This window comes from Zea mays, chromosome 7 (genome assembly GCF_902167145.1).
Source record: "Zea mays cultivar B73 chromosome 7, Zm-B73-REFERENCE-NAM-5.0, whole genome shotgun sequence".
NCBI classification, from domain to species: Eukaryota; Viridiplantae; Streptophyta; class Magnoliopsida; order Poales; family Poaceae; genus Zea; species Zea mays.
Genome location: NC_050102.1, coordinates 13,945,063 through 13,964,029, shown reverse-complemented (window position 1 = coordinate 13,964,029; position 18,967 = coordinate 13,945,063). Strand labels below are relative to the sequence as shown.

General features: G+C 44.9%; 3 protein-coding genes across 3 annotated transcripts; 1 reads left to right on the top strand and 2 right to left on the bottom strand.

Annotated features, from left to right (window-relative positions):
• Positions 1-1,915: 1,915 nt before the first annotated feature.
• LOC100382688 (uncharacterized) lies at positions 1,916-7,768 on the bottom strand. The gene is made up of 10 exons (NM_001175412.1): positions 7,449-7,768; positions 7,242-7,345; positions 4,735-4,867; positions 4,284-4,375; positions 3,942-4,041; positions 3,773-3,845; positions 3,563-3,683; positions 3,021-3,140; positions 2,547-2,617; positions 1,916-2,434 (listed from the first exon to the last, which is right to left on the bottom strand). The coding sequence occupies exons 1-10, from the start codon at positions 7,647-7,649 to the stop codon at positions 2,256-2,258; spliced, it is 1,194 nt and encodes a 397-aa protein (NP_001168883.1). The 5' UTR covers positions 7,650-7,768; the 3' UTR covers positions 1,916-2,255.
• Positions 7,769-10,220: 2,452 nt separating this feature from the next.
• On the top strand, positions 10,221-12,946 carry LOC100273748 (uncharacterized). Its single transcript, NM_001148156.3, has 2 exons — positions 10,221-10,439; positions 11,415-12,946. Exons 1-2 carry the CDS (start codon positions 10,339-10,341, stop codon positions 12,607-12,609), a joined length of 1,296 nt encoding a protein of 431 aa, NP_001141628.3. The 5' UTR covers positions 10,221-10,338; the 3' UTR covers positions 12,610-12,946.
• Positions 12,947-17,835: 4,889 nt separating this feature from the next.
• LOC100501984 (Histone H2A) lies at positions 17,836-18,564 on the bottom strand. Its single transcript, NM_001196581.1, has one exon. The coding sequence runs from the start codon at positions 18,465-18,467 to the stop codon at positions 17,997-17,999; it is 471 nt and encodes a 156-aa protein (NP_001183510.1). The 5' UTR covers positions 18,468-18,564; the 3' UTR covers positions 17,836-17,996.
• Between the last annotated feature and the right edge of the window lie 403 nt (positions 18,565-18,967).

The following is an 18,967-nucleotide window of genomic DNA, read 5'->3' as shown; positions in this document are numbered from 1 at the left end:
CCATGGTGATGACTGAGTGGTGATCACAGCCAGCCGCCTAACATACCGGTCTAAAACACACAATTTCAAGCACAGTTCAGACTTGACACGACCCAATCTAATTGTAGATCTGGACCAGCATGATTCAATATATAAGTCATGTCTGGGTCTCAAGTCAAGTATACGGGTTAGTCTGACACGACCTATTTAAGTAAAACTTATCGAAGCCTACTAAACATGGACCCAATTAACTAAGGTCCGTCAAAGCCTACAGAACCAACACGACTTGGAGAATCCAGAGCTTGAAGAGTCATTCAAGAACCAGTACCTAGATGGGGATAGTGATGATGATCATGTATATGTATTGCATATAGTTGTATAGTACTCAACTAAACACTGAACAGAGAACTGAATATTATTTCTGAACTAGTTGATAGTTGTAACCTTTTTATTTCTTACCAAAGGTTTTTAATATGGCAACCGTAAACTAGCTTAATTTTATTTTGGTCATATATATTTTGTACTTTTTTGTTTTTGTACTACTGTTGTATATATATGGGTCGCTCTAGCACACTAAGATATTCTAGACTATTTAGGCTAGGCTAACACACATAATTAATTATGGCTGTGCCGTGAGCCGATGGCTAGACAGGGGTGAACCTAGACAAAATTATGAGTGGGGGCCTAAATGAAAGGTTAATTACAATTAAACCTTTATGATTATAGTAAATAAGGTAAAACTTCCACTAAATCAACAAAATTAAGTGGAAGCCTGTGTCCTCACTGCTCTTAACGCCGGTCTACTTATGTGGCTAGACTCACGTGCTAGCATGGCATATTCTATAATTAGAGATGTGTTTTTGTGGATCATGTCTTTATGGGGCATGTGACGTGCTAGGCCGGGCCGGCCCACGTACGTATAGATACGGGGTTTAAGCGAGCGAAACAGCGACCTGCCTGCTGCCTCTCCTAGCAGTCGCACGCGGTCACGCGGACCCTTGTGCTTTTGCCAACATCAGACCCTTGTGGGCCCGGCCTGGGAAGTGGGAACGCGAGGGAGCCGAACGGCATTTGCTTTGGGCCGAGTTCTCACGAAAAAAAAACACAGATGGTTAAGCCCAACATACCTTACACGTAGGATGAGCAATTGAGCATACTTGATATTTTACACAGAAATCGCTGTAGCTCCGTTCCGGAATTTTTCAGTTGCTAGCTCTTGGTTCTTGCTTCCGGAGTCTGCAAATCTTCCTGACATGACAACGGATCTAATTACGCTTCCAACTTATCATTACCAGCACAGGAGACTAGACAATTTTCGGATCCTTCCAATTCAGAACTAGGTATCGAATCTTCGTTTAAGTAAAAAGCTAATTTATCATTTTCTCACTCCTCATTTTTTTTTGTTGAGTTTATAGAATGTAATGAGTTGATCCATCACCATCTCATTTCTCATAGTTAGTACTAATATAGAAATATGATCATCCCACCAAATTTTAAAAATAGATTCATGATACATCACTTCATTTTGGATGGAGTAATTACTCAAACCCAACACAACTTAGTCCATTCTTCTTTTATACCCCGTGTGGATATAGATATTGGAGCACGAAATTAGGAATTAGAATCAACTTTCCAGAATTCTATTGTTTGGTTGCACATGGAATTGAGATTTGAAATCAGAGGTCCAATTCCATGGAATTGGGCTATAACTAGAAACTCACATTACTCCTCTGTATTGTTTGGAATTGTAACAAACTATTCCAAACTCTAATTAAGTGACATCCAAACAATAGAATTGGAATTACATCGCATTTAAATACCATGGCTGATTTGGTATTGAACTCAATTCAATTCCATGCCCTCCAATCTCGATTAGTGTTTCCAAACCGGGCTTCTTTGGGAGCTAGGGGACAAAATCATCTTGCTATTCAAAATTGAATAGCAAAGAGGTTTTAGCTCCTTTATTTCTCTTGATCCCAAAACGTATAAATAAAGACGAGGAAATCAGCCACCTCGTCATCAGGAAGCAGGACAGTGGTCGGCATGGTAATACCTGGATACACACTCAGACACTCGCACGAAGACAGAATGTTCAATTACTATCACCTGGTTTATGGCAGTCCAGGGTTACAAACTTGCGTGGTCACTGGCTGAGAGTGGTAGAACAAGCATGGACGATTTATAATTGTAACAAGATAAACAGCACGCGGTGGCTTTGTTGGGTCTGGGACAGTATCGCTCTTCTCTTCACAGATGACGCGATGGAAGCAATACCATCACCATGGAGTCTGGTCCTCGGGGACCGGAGGAGACTCCTTGAGCACGTTCCATGGCTTCGCCGGCTGGTGCCGCCCCATGGGAAAGTTCCAGAACGTGTCTGATCGCTCGAAGAACACGTAGAACAGGACGGCGGAGGCTAGGAAGAGCGCCAGGAGTACGAGCCAGACCTGCCATTCTGCCAGAGAAGAGAGACATGACTATTTACGTATACAGGAACAGGCGGTTGGTTAGGGAAACTGTGTCAGGGACAGGGACATGAGGACCAAACGGTATTTGCCTGAACAAACCTTTCCAGTCGGCAGGCACGTTCAGTTTCGTGAGCTCTGCTCCCCACTGATGTGATGTGGAGATTACAACCCTGCGATACCAGTGGTCACCCGTGTTAGGAGAAACACTAAAAAAAACTTGGATGCTCCAAAAATCAAACCCATTGTGTATTAGCATTCGTGCCCAATCTAGCAGAAAAAATCCATGTAGTTGGTTCAGCATATTCAAGGTGAACTAAACTGAATACGAACTACACAGTATCTGAATGCCACGTATTGAAACAGATTGGCGACCAATACTTATAGTAAGCATAACTAAGAGAGGTTTAAAATCATGACACTATAATATGCCATCTACCTAGTGATGAATAATTAACTATATGACATAATAAACAATCACGCCTGGCTTAACCTCTGCAATAAGCTGCCAGGCAAGATTAAAAAGAAAAGGTATCCAGTGAACTACCAAACTATACAGTGCCAAGCTGTAGTTACCTTTCACTAGGACAAAATTCAATGGAGGTGACTGGGGAGCCAAGATGGACCTTCTTGCTCCAGTGGGAAACTTCCATTTTCTTCACATCAACAGCACAGAAGTCACCATCGTGGCTTCCTCTGAAAGAAACACAGATCCATGTGAGCATGCTAAAAGCGAGTTAGTCCGAAGATTGTGCAGCACATAGTTATAGAGCGATAATCATAGCTAGTGCGACTTCCTCGCAATCGTTAGTCGCAACATAATGCACTCACCAACAAGATTAAAGTGTCATTATATTGTACAACTGATGGTCTAATAGACAACGACTGCCAGGCCGATATGTAATATTTGAGTTGGACAGATAATCAGAGATACAGGCAAGCAAAATCATACTGAAAAAATAGGCTAGACTCTTGAATTAAGAAACATAGGAGATGCTGAAGTATGAAGCATGCTAATCCCAAAATTGGCAGGTGTAGATGTTCCTAGAAATGCTAAATGGCTCGTACAACTGCAGTACTTTGCCACTACCAGAAGTAGAAGTATTTCATCCACTCACAATGCCAGATACTTCCCATCCAAGCTAACTGAGAGTGTGGAGATAGGCTTCCCCAGAAGTCTTTTGTACCCAATTCTCTCCCAATCGCTTATGTTCCAGACAACTGTAACAACTTTGGGACCTGCTCCAGTGACGAACAAAAATCTAATCAAAATCTGCCTGCCTTAAATTCCGCATATGTACAGCTCTCAAGAACAATTAAAAGCACACCTTTTGCAACAGTGCAAAACAGGAACGGTTTCATGCCATCCCTAGAAAAGCGGCAGCACTCGATCTTCTCATCCTGTAGGCATACAAAGAAAAAAAGTGGGGAAAAGAAGTCAAAATTTCAACCATCTCAACAAGTAAATATAAATAAAAGAAAATTATCATAACATACCGAGGATCGAGTCAAATTGACCAGTGGTGCGCCCTCATCTATCTTCCATATTCTCGCAGATCCATCAATGGATGTTGAAACTAAGAACTCTGAGTCTAAGCTACAAAATGAAACGCACCAATGTTGTATCAGTTGGTGATGATCGAGTTCAAAAGAAGTTGACATGTAGGTTTGGAATTAACTATATGTTATACTATCTATGTTTTCTTTTCGAGTTCAAAAGACAACTGTACTGAGTGTGTCCATTTTACATAAACATTTAGCTATAGTAATGATGATATTTATGGCATTCCTCTGTGAGCAATTAAAAAAATAAAAGTAATGCTTTAGGTCTGTTCTGACCTGATATCCATGTCTCGGAAGGATTTATGAGCTTTGGGCTCATCCAAAAGCACTTTTATGCTTGGCCAATGGAATATTCTGAGATGTCCATCCTGCCGTGGTACAAAAGAACAAGTCAACGCGTATCAGATTTAGCTAAAAAGAGTATTGATATCAGACAAGTCACTGCATTGAACAATAGGACTAGACAACAAATGAAACATTTAGAATAAATAGCGTCTATAGCATGTAAGGGTTTAAAACGCAAGAGTGGTTCAAAATATAGGATGTACAGAGGAAGGATTTTAAATGTACAAACAGTTAAAATATACTGCTGAGTGCTGACAACTTTCTTCTTATAGCAGGTATAACAAAACAAGAAGCAAACAATAAGAATGCCAAAAAATACAAAATGGGAAGAAAACAATTTTGAACCTTGAAATTCAGAAATCAATATAATACAAAACCATACCTCTCCACCAATTGCAAATTTTGCACCATCTGTGCTGAAAGCAAGACACTTTTGTGGTCCAACAGATTCTAGTAGAGGAGCATCTCTTGGAATAATGCGTACTGTGAACTCATCAAATATCAGTTTGAATAACCTATAGTTTGGAAAGATGGTATGGTAAGCCATGGACTTGATAGAATATAAGCAAAGGACAAACAAATAAAATGAGACAAGGGACAAGGTTTCAATATTAATATATAATATAATAAAAACTAAAAGGAATGAAATTGATGTGAAAAGTAACAAATGTGAATTGGTTAGATTAACAAGAAAACTGAGGAAGAAAAAATTTCTATTGCACAAATAATATACATTAGCAAAATTAAGCCCGCTTTAAATTAGCCAGATGACCATTTGTTGTGAAATTGATGACAATGCATGGTTCTTAAAGCGTTAAGGCGAGGTGCGGCGTTCCACCACCTTCTGGACGCCTAGGCGACGCCTTATTATCATATAAACGAATAAAATGGCAGCAGGATGGAGGGAGAAAAAGGAAAAAAAGAGGGAGGGAGAAGGGAGAAAAAGAGAAGAAAAGAGGAAGGGGAAGGAAAAAAGGCCTGCCAGGCCACCAGCTCAGCCCATATGCCCAGCCCTCCCATACCTGTCTTGACCTACTTATCATCTACCCCTCACGCCCGTCGCCCTGCTCCCTCACGCCCCCCCCCCCCCCCCCCCCCCCCTCCCTCATGCCGCTGCCCTGCTTTCAGCTCCAGCGCTGCCATCCTGCTTCCCTACTTCCAGCTCCAGCTGCGCCGCCCACCCCTTCGATCTCCCTCCAGCACCGCTCCCCTACCCTTCGAGGTCCCACCAAAGCCATCGCCGCCGCCCTCTCCTTCAAGCTCCCTCCTGCAAGGCGACGGTGGATGCCCAGAGTTTTTGAGCGCCTCGACGCCTAGGTGACGCCTTAAAAACCATGTGACAATGCAATTATATGATACAAATTTACATACTGTGTATAGCTGTAAGCATAAATTGCAATGGTAACTTTCCATTCATGTATCAATTTGTATCTCAAAGCTTTTGAAGTGTGTCTTCAGTCGGCTGTAAAGGTGTTGGCCGTGGTCGAGGACATGGGATCAGTCTTTTGATGTATGTAGTCAGGTTGTTGCTTGATAGGCCTTGTTCTGTCAGTATTTTGTGTGGCTTGTTGGATTCGTAATCCAGGCGGGTCTGGGTATTGGTTGTTGCCACACTCGGTAGTATGCTTTGCTTTGGAAGCGTTTTTAAAGGGCGGTGAGGTTAGTTCGACCTTATGATGGGCGCCTGGTCGCAACCATGAAACTCTGTTCGGTTCTGTTTTCCTATTTCTTAATGAAATAGGGGGGGTTCCCCTTTGTCAAAAAAACATTTTGTAACACATAAATCTATAGGTGTTACTAATAAGGGTAGTTTTACTAGAACTTGGGACCAGAGTGTAAGCATTACATATATGTTGCAAATTACATGTTATGAATTTCTTACATAACTTAACTGCCAGGAGGAGAAATTCCTATCGTGAGACACTTAAATCACTGCAATTTGGAAGGTCGCGAAGATCTAAGTGGCATATATTCCCAAATGAACTAGTACAAATTCCACAAAATCTATTACTCGATTGCATAGATCAATCTATTTAAGATTTGTGACCATTTGGTACTATGGTGCCAAAGAAGACTGATAATTAGAAGGAAATGCTAATTTTGTGAAAGTGCTTTCAAGGAGTGCTGGAATCTGTGTTTCCACTAGTATCCAGATGACCTCTCCAATGTCCAACATGTGGATCAAAATTTCCCCTTTATACCAGCAAAGCTGTCCAATTGCTAGTAATCAGCACAACCTGACCCTGAATCTATAATAATGGTAAAGGACGAGTACATTTCAGCATTGTTAGTAGATGGGCAGCAGCAGCACCACTGGTTCACTCCAAGAGCGAAGAACCAAACCGTGATCTGGTGCTGAGTAATGAGACTATGAGAGGATGCTCTAGGTTTCCAAAACAGAGCCCTAATTGAGCCTCCCTAAAATAGCAAGTCGGCTATCACTTGATCAGTTCAACCACAGAAATAGTCTGAAACCGCTCTGAATTCCACACTCAACAACCAGTTAGTGCCCACCACTCGGCAACGAAGGCACTCGCCTACAGACCAACCTTCTGACCAGGGACGGAGCTAGCGGTGGGGCAGGCGGGGCTCGAACCCCTCTTACCGCTCCCGAGCCCATAGAGCTTACTGAAACCTCCTCTAAAATTTAAAATATACACATATAGTGTAGAATGGACTCATATATTGTATATTGCAGTAGTTTAGTTCAGTTTGTCCTAAAAAAAATTCTGCTTCCATCCCTGCTTCCGACGCTATCTCACCCAAACAGACAACACCGGTAAATCCTGCGTAGGGAATGAGCGATCGAGGCCACACCCCGCCCCATCCATCTTCGACACCAACACGAACTAGCAGCCTCCAAGGAGGAGGAGGAGGAGAATGGCGCACCTGCAGCCCTTCGCCGTGGCGCAGACGAGCTCGTCACCGGCGGGGTGCACCGCGATGCCGCGCGGCGCGTCACCCGCGCCGCCGTCCCCGATCACGGCCCTCGCCTGCGGCACAAAACTGAGGTTAAACTCGACTGACTCCGGACCAGGCAAAACGATTAACCGAGGAGGAGGTCGAGCCGGTCAGCCGGACGGGCCGCTTCCGCACCAGGGGAGAGGGGGAGAGGGAGCACTCCTTGGCGTCGAAGCCAAGCACCTCGAGAGCGGCCGGGGAGCCGGCCGCCCCCGCCCGGCCGTACGCCGCGAACACCCGCGCCGGCGCCGCCGCCGACTTGTCCTCCCGGCGCCGGATCCACGCCGCGCACGCCACCTTCCCGCCTCCCGCCGCCGGAGCGTCGCCGCCGTCCATGGGTGGCGGTTGTGGTGGCCCGGATAGGTTCTCTCAGAGGGGTTTAGAGCTTTGCGAGGGGAGCCCGCGAGTCGAGGCGAAGCCGAATCGAGCGCTGTGCCGCTGTTGTTTGAGGAGAGGGAAGGGTGGAGGTGGGGATCAGACGGCGAGGGCGAGCCGAAAACGACGACCAAATCATGTGCGTTTGATTATTGCTAGGGGTTTCGCGTGGGATATTCGTTCGTTATTCGCTGACTTGCTTCATGTCAACGACGAGGCTCTGTCTCTGTCTCTGTCTCTACCCTACTTGATTTCTAATGATTTGGTGATTACTCACATCCAGTTGGCGGTAGCAGTATAATATATTTTCTCGTTTCAATTTGTAATTTGTTTTATTTTTTATCTCAAATTTGACCGACTCTATATTTAATATTTAGGCCCCGTTTGGCACAGCTCCAGCTCCTGATTCTAAGCGAGGATCTGGAAGAGCCGTGTCAAACGGGTAATTTTTTAAACTGATTCTCGTGTAGAGCCGAAAGATCGGGAGTCGTTTTTTGTGAAGAAAGGTGGGATCTAAAAAAACCTGCTCCACCCTCCCTTAAAACAGCTCCTCAACCAACCAAATATGGACCTCCCAAAGTTTGATCGAAATTACCCGCAATTGCCATTGGACAAAAACATAACGAACCAATTTATGGATTAAACATTTGAGACCATTTTATACACTACTATGATGGGAATATTTTATATGTTATTGTTTCATAATTTTTTTCCATATATGCATCCTACTTATTGGTTTGTAACAAAGTTGAACTGCAAAGGGTAAAACAGACAATCGCCATAGACCACCAACTTTCAGAAGACAAGAACCAGTTTATTTGTCAAACGGTTTTAAAAATGATTCTGATTCTCTAGGAGAATCAGGAGGATCAGCTCCTCACGAGGATCAGGATCTGGAGCTAAAGAAGCAGGAGCTGGAGCTTTGCCAAACGAGCCCTTAATATGGTATCGTCTACTATATAATACTTATTCGTCCAAAAGTCTTCATCGTTTAAGTGTCCCGCGCCAAGACCAAGGACATCCCTACGTCCTTATGGTGTGAAGTTAATTATGCAGCGCCGTTTTGTATTTTCAATATACACATATTAAAGTCGCGAAAACCTTTCATTAAACTGTCATCCATCACCTGCGAACCGAAAATCTGGGCACGCCACGGACATGCATGCTTTGGATGGAATTAACGGCAGGGAACAGAGACGTATTTGAAGCAACTGGACAATAAAGACGCATCAAATAAAGCAACACAAACTAGGAGTCGTGAACGTCTGGGATGAGGTGTAAATTATGGTCCCTAGCTTAAACGATGTGGATTCCTGGAAGAATTTATTTTGCTTAGAGAATGAAGACTTTTGTACGGAGGAAGTATACTTTAAGTATGATTTTAATTTTTTTCATTTTAAAAAAAAACTTTTTAAATCAGACGATCCAATCAAACTTGGCATAAAAAATCAAACGGATTATAAATTGTTCTGTGTTGTTATTAATTGGTTGCCTTGCGATCGAGATAAACAAGCGTCATTGACCATTTCACGATATGGATAAAGTTCGGGCCTAAGAGTACTTTTGTTTTCCATCTCCTCTCCTAGAGGGGCTAGAAAATCATCTACAAGCTAGCAAGTGGGCTTGGCGTTGCGTTGACCATTTCATGATATGGATAAAGTTCCGGTCTAAGAGTTCTTTTGTTTTCCATCCCTTCTCTTAGAGGGGCTAGAAAATCATCTACACGCTAGCAGGTGGGCTTGGCGTTGGGGTTTAGATTCGAGTTAAGGCAGGACAAAGTCAGGATATGAGATTAGGAGAGATCAAATTAGATTACGAGGCTATTAGAAACATTTTTGTAGTATTTACACGAGAATTAGCTACAAAACTAACAACCCCTATAGAATTAGGGGAGCATTAGGTTTTTTTTAAATTATTAGCCATTCGTTATATATTCAGATATAAATTATATCTATATATATATATATTAGAAAACAAAATAATTTATAATTTAGGACGGGAGAATAGAAGTCATTTAATCAGTTTCGACATTGATTTCGTTTATGTAACTGTCGTGGTCTCCAGCATTCTTCGCTTTCCATTGTGGCCTGATGGGCCTCACCTGTTGCCTCTGCAACGTGCCTGGTTGGGCCTAGACAATTGAAGTCTGTCACCCTAAGAGTATCTTCAAGAGCTCCCTAAAAAATAACTCCTTAAAATCAGTTTTAAGGGATATTTAAAAAATTAGTGGGGGTAGATTTTAATCATTTCTCCAACATATCCCTTAAAGCGGCAGATTGTTTCTGTGGAGCCTAAAAAACCGCTCATTTGTAGCTATAAATGAGGGAGTTTAAGGGTTATGAAAAAGTTGAGAGTGTTTTAAGGGACCTGTTGAAGACTTGTTTTTGTGTTTTCCTAAAAAAAATAATTTAGGAGAGACTTCTGGAAAGCTGTTGGAGATGCTCTAAGACCATTTTCAGCGGCCCGTGTAAAGACTGTGTAAAAAAAACGTAAGTGAGATAGAGAATGGCACAGATAGTCTAACAATTCGCTAGGTTCAGTTCACTCGCCACCCGCTAGGTTCCATCATCATCATTCATCAACAGCCGCTTCGTTGCTCTCCACAGTCTCCACGCCGCCGACTCCTGCGACGCACAGACACTGGTCACCCATGGCCGGCCGCCGCCGCCGCTGTGTGCATCCCCGTCAAGCACGGTTGTTGCCGCTGCCTTCCCCAGGAGTGCCCTCGCCTCTGGAATCCAACACTCTCAGGTCCGCCTGCGTTCGTTACCCTAACGGCCTACACCCTCGCTCCATGCCCCCCCTGTTTCCATTCGGTTCACGTTTCGTTGGGTAGACCGGTAGATGTGGAGAGAGATCGAAGCAGACAGCAGGCAGGGTCCGGAGTTCCGGACATGGATTCATTAATGGTCATGCCCTTATAATGCTGCCCAAATAAAATGTTTATAGTGCTGCCTAAATAAAATGCTCAATGGACTCAGAGTCTTCTTGCCTGATGTTTGTTGCGAGCTGCTAAAGCATGTCAGTTGTATTACCATAGAAATAAAAATACTGCGTTTATGTGGCGTCCGAGCTTGCTTAACGTTTCTTGTGTTCCTGGTTACCTCGCCTCTCCATACCGAATTTCAGATAAATTAGTGCCTTGTAGTACCTTTCGTGCATCATCTGGTTCTTGTTTCGTGGTAGCACAGGGGTCCAGGAAGAGGTCAGCAGATGGAACTGTTAAAATTTGAAAATTTCTCAGCTTGAACTAATTGCATGGTTTTCTGAGATTTAGCAAAGCCTAAAGGTGTATTTCAGCTGCTCGAGGTACCATTTCCCCCTGAATAGCCTAAACTGTCCAGATGATGATGTAAACTTTTTCCCCTTTTTTTTCAAATTAACTTCAGTGTCTCCTTGTTTGATGAGTTGATGTTTTCGTCTTTGGGGTACCTATACCTGAAACCTGATTCAAAGTATTGTCCCTGTCACGAGAGACGAAAAAAGTAGATTCCTCAGGCTACTAAGAAATATATCTATGCTGATGTGCAAGTTGTGCGTGGTATTATAGTACTTTGCTCTGGATGATGTTTGGCATGCTTATATGCACCCTATTATGGAGTTAAATGAAATGGATATTCCTTGTCTGTCTTGGTCGGTAGCAAGAGCACTTTGAATTTAAGCATATTTTCGTTTGTCATCTTCATCTCATTAATCCATCATCATCGAATTTGCTTTGATTGACAGGGAAGTTGCTGTTGCAGAAAGCCCCTCCAAAAAGATTTGCCACGCCTTAAGCTCTACCCCCTCTTCGGCACCTGGCCCTGATGTTTGGGTGGATCTCTTGGACAGCCTGCTTCTCCAAATAATTGTTCTTGTTAGCTCATTCCATGATCTCCTTGCTTTCATTGGCACCTGCCGTTCTTGGCGCGCTGTGCTCTCTTCCCTCCCACCTGTATATACCTTTAACATCCCACCTCTCCACCTTCGATCAGATGGTTGTGATTCTCACCCCCATCGCTGGTACATGAGGGCAAAACTTTTATCCGATATCAATTGGCAGCTCACTGATCCTGCGAAGCAAACCTCCTCCCTTAGTTGTTCGGCCCTCCAAGACTTTCAGGTCTACATGCGGTATTTGGGCTGCTCATATGGTTATCTTATCTTCTCCAATTTGGAGCAATGCCTCCTTGTCAATGTGTACAGCGGTGCTACCGTGCGGCCTCCCAAGCTCAAATTCACTGACAACCGCAATGTCTACCATGGAGCCCTTGTTGCTCCAATCAACTTATCTAATTCATGTCTCCTATTTTGCTCAAGATCATCCATTTTTCAGTGGAAGGTTGGATCAGACTTTTGGTCTGAGCACCCTTTGGGTGTCGAGTGTATTAGTCAAATCGTGTCGTTCAAAGGTGAGATATTTGCTATTGACTTACTTAGGAGGCTTCACAGAATACAGTTGGAACCTCAGCTGAGCTTGCAGGAAGTAGCAGTTGTCTGGGACGCGGACATGTTTCTAGGCCTGGATAGTACACAATGGTTGGTGGTCTGTGGTGACATGCTTCTCATGGTTCACTTGTCAGTAACAATCGATTCTCCCTGTTCTGGATTTTCTGAGACCTTTAATGTATGCCGCCTCGACTTTCAAGTTGAGCCAGCTAAGTGGGTAAAAGTGGATAATATGGGAGACAATGCTCTATTTGTTGGTACTGATGGGAGGAGTCCAACGTTTTCTTGCCTGGGTCCCGAGAAATGGGGCGGGAAAAGGAACTGTATTTACATTGCCAGCCCGCTTGCAGATTCTAATGAGCCTTGGGGTGTGTTCGAAGTTGGTCAGGCGGTGCGTTGTTACAATGCAAAAAAGTATCTGACCCGTGTACATTCGAGCCGACTGCCAAGCCTTTGGGTGCTTCCCAGTCTTGTTTATGGTGTTGGCCAGTGACCAATCCACGCTTGCCTTGGAGTTTTGGCAATTTGTGAGGATCCATTTCCTTTGATGCTCCAATATGATGTATTAGTTAGTCCTGTTGCTTTGTTATTTCTTATTTTGGCATTCAGTGTCCTGTACAGATTGCAGCTAAGGTGTTGTTGATGTTGATCTCAAGATATATCTAGGTTTCTAAACCGAGTTTTCTCACTGTGCTGCTGGACAGTAACTGAAACTATTTGGTATGAGACTTTGCTATGACAGAGCCTAAAGTTCATTGTAGATGATGGTCATTTGAAGTACTTTAGCATTGTTGTGGAAGATGAATAGATTATTGTATTATGGTTGGCCACAGACAACTGCTCTTTGTTGCAGCGATCCACGGTTGAGTTGAGCAAGGTGCTGGCACACAGTTGTGTTGCATCCAACTGCCTTAAGTCATCTACCAGGAACTTGTTTGCTGTCTGTTGTTGTTGACCCGCTGTTAGTGATTCCTGTTCAGCTCTTCTCAGTTATATTCCAAACTTTCTCGTGCTATAGAAGAGCAGTTGGAGGCGTGACTGTCCTTACTCCTTATTCCAAGAAGTTTAGAAATGTTTAGAAATATATACTAGCTGCCAAGTAGCTAAAGCCTGTTTAGGTGAAAAAATGACCTTGAGAACTGCACCCTGTAAAGATCAACTTTTGGCTTCGCGGTGTGTTCTCCAAATTAGACTAATACATACATACATTGATACATACACGTTTCTATTGCTACAGTTCGAGAGCAGGTGGAAGCGTAACTATCCTACAGAAGATTCGTAGGAGGCACAGCACAGCTAGCGATTAGCAACTGCTCTGCTCACAAGAAGTTTAAAAATATACTACCTTTGTTCTCGAACATTATCCACCAGTTATCATTATCCACTCGTATCCACGATAAAAAAAAATAACCTCATCAACATACTCACGACAAAAAATAGTCTATATCCACAATCCACGGATGAATATGAATTTACTCATGTGGTATGATCACCCGTCGGATCTAAAAGCCACAAACCGTGTCTTCGTCCTCAGCTCCGACTGAAACTTGGGCGAGCCGAGGCCACGTGATATCAATCAAAGCTCTCCAATCCTCGGTGTTGCGCGGTGCGGGTCGCGTCCTTCTCAGCGATGATCCCGTTCCAGCGACCTAGGTTTTCGCGGCGTAAGGGTTTCTTCTCCGACGCCTTTGATGTCTTCGGCTCTTCATCGGCGCCCTCCTCCCCGATGTTCTAGGTGATCCTCGGCGAGGGTGTGGCGGCGGATTTCGGTGGCGTGTGGCCGCGGTAGGGAGCAGCGCTCACGACCTGTTCGACGGAAGGTCTGAGTGCCTTCCTGCAGTCTGGGCTTCGCGTGCACTGTGAGTTGGTGTTCGATTTTTCTCTGTTTGGGAATCGTGTATTTTGGTGCATGCTGGAGTCTATGGCGGGAAAGTCGAAGGAGGAAGGGGATCGGTGGAAGGAGTTGATGGCGAAGTTGGAGCTGCTGACAGAGAAGAAGGTGATGGGTGTGGAAGGAGTTCAACAACAGCTGCTGGGAAAAGCGGGCAGGGCTGCGGTGGGTGCATGGAAGGCCGAGGAGGAGAGGGTCCAAGGGGCGCAAAAGTTGGAGACAACACATGAGGTGTTGCGGTGCATGGCCAGGGACATGGATATAGAACCTGAGGAACAGAGTTGGGTGGGTCCTCGATCTGGAGCACGAGGGTGTCGGTGTGAAGTTGATAACCAGGGTGATGGAGGTGTGGCCCTTCCGGTGTTCGATGAAATACCGCACAACGGTAGCGAGGCGGTGATTTTTCTTTTCTATGAGGGTTCTGAATACACGGTGCTTGATGCCATGCCAATTGAGGCTGTAATTTGGGATGAGGAACTGCAACAGTTAGATAGAGAGATGGATGAGCCGCTGGAGTACAAACAGGTGGTGTGGGATGTGGAAATTGATTTCTTCTGATGCAACCACAGGATCGGTAGCTGTTTTGGTTAAGAGTTGCCCTGATCCTAAGATGGAGGAAGTGGTGAATATTATGCAGAAACAGTCCACAAAGACCCACGAAGGAATTGTGAAAGAGCAGGAACCTATCAATGTTGAGAGATCTGCTTCCTCGGCAGTCATGGAGGATTCACCAATCCTAGGTGTCGTTGCGAAGAAGCATGATGCCCCAGTTGCAGATTGTGAGGACTTGGCCGAATTCTCACCTGTAAGGGAGATGCCTGATGAGGTCAGGTCATTCCTATTACTGAAGATATGGAAGAGGCCATCGAGGAGGATGGTTTTGTTACCACGGTTGAGGCTGATCCTACTTCCAAGGAGATTCTTTTGACTGCTGCAGGAGAAGATGAGGAATGGGCTTCAGATGATGATAAGAACACTGAGGAAGAAGGTTGTCCTGAAGGTTTTTCAGCTATAAGAGTATATGATGAAGACGTGAACATGAAATTTCTTCTCTGTGGAGTACCATGCACCCTGGATGCATGTTTGATGGGTGCACTAGAAGATGGTTTGAATTCACTCTTGAATATTGAGATTTGTGCGAGTAAACTTCAGAACCGAGTCAGTGCTCATCCACTCCTTCAAGCTGAAGATCTTCCACAGGAGTTGTTGCGAAGTCACAACTTGCAGTTTTGCACATGTGTCGTTTCTTGTTTCTGGCTGCGCCAAACTTGTTTTGATGATCAGCTTCTAGGGAGCCGTATCAGGAATGAAATTATTGAGAAGTGGCAGTTAGTTTGTGTTCTATTGTATAATGAGGATAACAAGCCATCTTCATTTGAGTGTTGGCCATCCACGGGTGTGGCTTGCAGAGATTCTACTTTTGAAGTCTGGATAACCATGCCAAAATGGGCAGCACAGGTTTTGAAACATCTTGCACCAGAAATCTCCTACAGAAGCTTGGTTGCACTTGGAATCTCTTGGGTAAATGGTACACCAGTGTCCTCATTTGATTGGCAGGATGCAGGCCGGCTTCTTTTCTTGTGCTCTAATAAGTGCGGAGATCAAGCTATTCTAAATGGCTCATTTGCTCATGGATCCAACTGGGCAGCGCCTCTTACTAAGGATAGTTTCATGCTTGCCCTATATGAAGCATGTACTGGACATGAGATGAGATCGGAATGCAATAATGTGTTTCTCTTTGATGGGAGGCAAAACAAAGGCAGTGTTCGACATGTGATATCTGAACTGACACAATGGTGGTTCAATGCTTTTAGCCTAGGAAACAATGCTATGGCAGTTCAGTCACAGCCAGACACTCAACAAAAAATCATGAAAAAATTAATGGGCTTACAATTCAGAATGGTGTATGATAAAGGCAAGGAGAATATAAGGTTGATGTTTTGCCACGAGTGGGTTCATTTATGGCTTAGTATGGTGACATTGTTGTCCAACCAGTTGAGATACAGGAGCAGGGCGATATTAGAAGGCTTCATCAGCTTTGGGTGGACATAATTTAGCAGTAAATACTATATCGTTTTCAACCTTTCATGATTCCGTTGTTTGGGGGTACTATGGGAGGGCTGTTCTTTATTACTCGGTCTAGAGCCTGTTTGGGTGGACAGATCTGAAAATCGGTGTTGAGCAGTTGGTGAGGCAGTGTCCAGTTTTCCAGCAAACACAAGGAGAGCAGCAGTTTCCATGGGTGGTTACTTCTTTAACTCATTGTATAGGTATGCAGTCTTGGTGTTGGCAGTTTCTATGATCAAAGGCAGTTTCCAACGTTAGGTGGCTGCTTGGATACAACAACGGGCTGCTGACAGTTCTGTGATCAAAGAACATTTATCCTGGGCTCAGGCGCTCAGCGACACTGCAAAATTACAGTTACCTCAAGCAAAGTTTTCGTCACTTTCATTATTCTAGACTCTACACAGTGTTGGACCCCTGCTTGGGGACAAGCAAGCTTTCAAGTGGGGCAGATGTCACGACCCTGAATTGAAGATAGGTTGTGCCATCGATGTCTGAAGCCTGAAGATGGTGCCGAATGGGAACCAGTAGCTGAAAAAGAGAGGTGTGGTGCTTGTGTGGAGTTGTAAGTCGGATGGGCCGACGGGCCGTATTGTACGCGGGTAATTGAGCCAGCCCAGGAAGTGTGGGGTTAAATACTGTAAGTGAACTGGAAAGCGGCAGGAAGAAATAGAAACAGAAAATAACCAGCCACAAACCCCCATACCTCGCCACATTAAAGGCTTGTTTGGTTTGTGGCTAACTATGCCCCATTTTGCCTAAGGTTAGTCGTTCGAATTGAATAACTAACTTTAGGCAAAAAAGTTAGGCAAAGTGTGGCAATTGAGGTAACGAACCAAACATGCCCTAAGCCCTCCGCCCCTGGTTGTCTGGGACGCGGACATGTTTCTTGGCCTGTGTAATGCACCATGGTTGGTGGTCTGGGTCTGTGGTGACATGCTTCTCTTGGTTCACTTCTCAGTAATAATTGATCCCTCTTGTGGATTTTCTGGAACTTTTTATGTATTTCGCCTAGACTTTCAAGTTGAACCAGCCAAGTGGGTAAAAGTGGATGGTGTGCGAGACAATGGTTTCTTTGTTAGTATTGATAGGAGGAACCCAACATTCTCTTGCCTGGGTCCCGAGAAATGGGGTGAGAAAAGGAACTGTATTTACATTCCCAGCCCGTTTGCAAGCCTTTGGGAGCTTCCCAGTTTTGTTTTGTGGTGTTGGCCAGTGACCAATCCATTATCCATGCTTGCCTTGGAGCTTTGGCTATTCCTGAACATCCCGTTCCTTTGTTGCTCTAATATGATGCATTAGCTAGTCCTGTAGCTTTGTTACTTCCTAGCTTGGCATTCAATGTCCTGTACAAATTGCAGCTCAGATGTTAATCTCAAGATATATCTAGTTTCCAAACCGAATTTTCTCATTGTACTACTGGATTGGTAACAACACTTTCCTAGTACAGAGCCTAAAGTTCATTGTAGATGCTGGTTATTTCAAGTACTTTAGCGTTGTTGTGGAGGATGGTTGTATACTGGTTAGCCACTTTGTTGCAGCAATCTACGGTCGAGTTGGGCAAGACGCTTCCACAAAGTTGTGTTGCATCCAACTGTTTCCAACAGTCATATACCAGGAACTTGATAGATATCTTATGGTGTTGACCCAGCTGTTAGCAATTCATGTTTCTAAATATTGATATGTTTGGTGTGAGATTCCGAATAAAACCTATTCAGTTAGTCTTCCGCACTAGGACTATATAAACCATTGCGAGTATATTTGTGCACCCAAATTGCAAATTAGATTTCTGAAATCAGGGAATCACGTTTCAACCACAATGCACAGATCTACTAACCAGTTCCAATAACAACGACGACACTACAGACGTAAAGATCTACTGAACACGAGCATTCAACATCACAGCGGTAAAGGCGCCCGCCCCTCTATGCCTTCTTGGGGGACTTGGCGGCCTTCTTGGGCGACTTGGCCTCCTTGGCCGCCGCCTTCTCAGCGGTCTTCTTGGGCAGGAGCACCGGGTTGATGTTGGGGAGGACGCCGCCGTGGGCGATGGTGACGCCGGACAGCAGCTTGCCGAGCTCCTCGTCGTTGCGGATGGCAAGGAGCACGTGGCGCGGGATGATGCGGGTCTTCTTGTTGTCCTTGGCAGCGTTGCCGGCCAGCTCCAGCACCTCGGCGGCCAGGTACTCGAGGACGGCGGCCAGGTAGACGGGGGCGCCCGTGCCGACGCGCTGCGCGTACCGGCCCTTCTTCAGGTACCGCCCGATGCGGCCGACGGGAAACTGCAGCCCGGCCTTGACGGACCTCGTCACCGACTTCTTCCTCGGCCCGCCGGCCTTGCGCCCGGCCGCGCCCTTCTTCGCCTTCCCGCCGGCTCCGGCTGCGCTCGCGTCCATGGCCGCCTGACTGCTGCTGCTGCGCTTCGAGATCGAGGGGGTGGAGTAGAGCTCGAAAGGCTGCGGATGCGAGAGAGGAGAGTCGAGTGTGTGATGCCAGAGGGGATGCGAGGTGGGGTGCTTTTAAAACCCCGCGAAAAGGGTGGGGTGGTGGGCCCCTCGATCCGTGTGCAAACGCGATGGACGGCCGGATCGATAGTGGCACGGACGGCCGATGGGGAGCTGGGAAGACGATCCGTGGGAGGTGTTACTAGGCCAATCAGGTGCGAGGATACAAAGCAGCGCGGGAATCCGGTTTTTAGCTCAGGAATTACTACCGTTTTCATGTAATACTGCAATAATCTGCATGCGAAGTTACCTTTTTCATGTAGGCTACGCTTTGCTCCAGTTAAGGCCCTGTTTGTAAATAAATTATTTCAAAACTACAGTATTAGAATACTACAGTTAATGTCAAGACATTTTTTACCACAATATTGAAAACTTACTACAGCTTTGAAAAC

What these genes read in the sequence shown, in the direction of transcription:
- LOC100382688 (NM_001175412.1), bottom strand. Translation starts at nt 7,649, where the DNA reads ATGGACGGCGGCGACGCTCCGGCGGCGGGAGGCGGGAAGGTGGCGTGC. An exon ending in TTCCGAGACATGGATATCAG is followed by an intron (nt 4,042 to 4,283) that starts GTCAGAACAGAC and finishes TTCATTTTGTAG; the next exon opens with CTTAGACTCAGAGTTCTTAG. An exon ending in GATGGGAAGTATCTGGCATT is followed by an intron (nt 3,141 to 3,562) that starts GTGAGTGGATGA and finishes TGTTTCTTTCAG; the next exon opens with AGGAAGCCACGATGGTGACT.
- LOC100273748 (NM_001148156.3), top strand. Translation starts at nt 10,339, where the DNA reads ATGGCCGGCCGCCGCCGCCGCTGTGTGCATCCCCGTCAAGCACGGTTG. An exon ending in CTGGAATCCAACACTCTCAG is followed by an intron (nt 10,440 to 11,414) that starts GTCCGCCTGCGT and finishes TTTGATTGACAG; the next exon opens with GGAAGTTGCTGTTGCAGAAA.
- LOC100501984 (NM_001196581.1), bottom strand. Translation starts at nt 18,467, where the DNA reads ATGGACGCGAGCGCAGCCGGAGCCGGCGGGAAGGCGAAGAAGGGCGCG.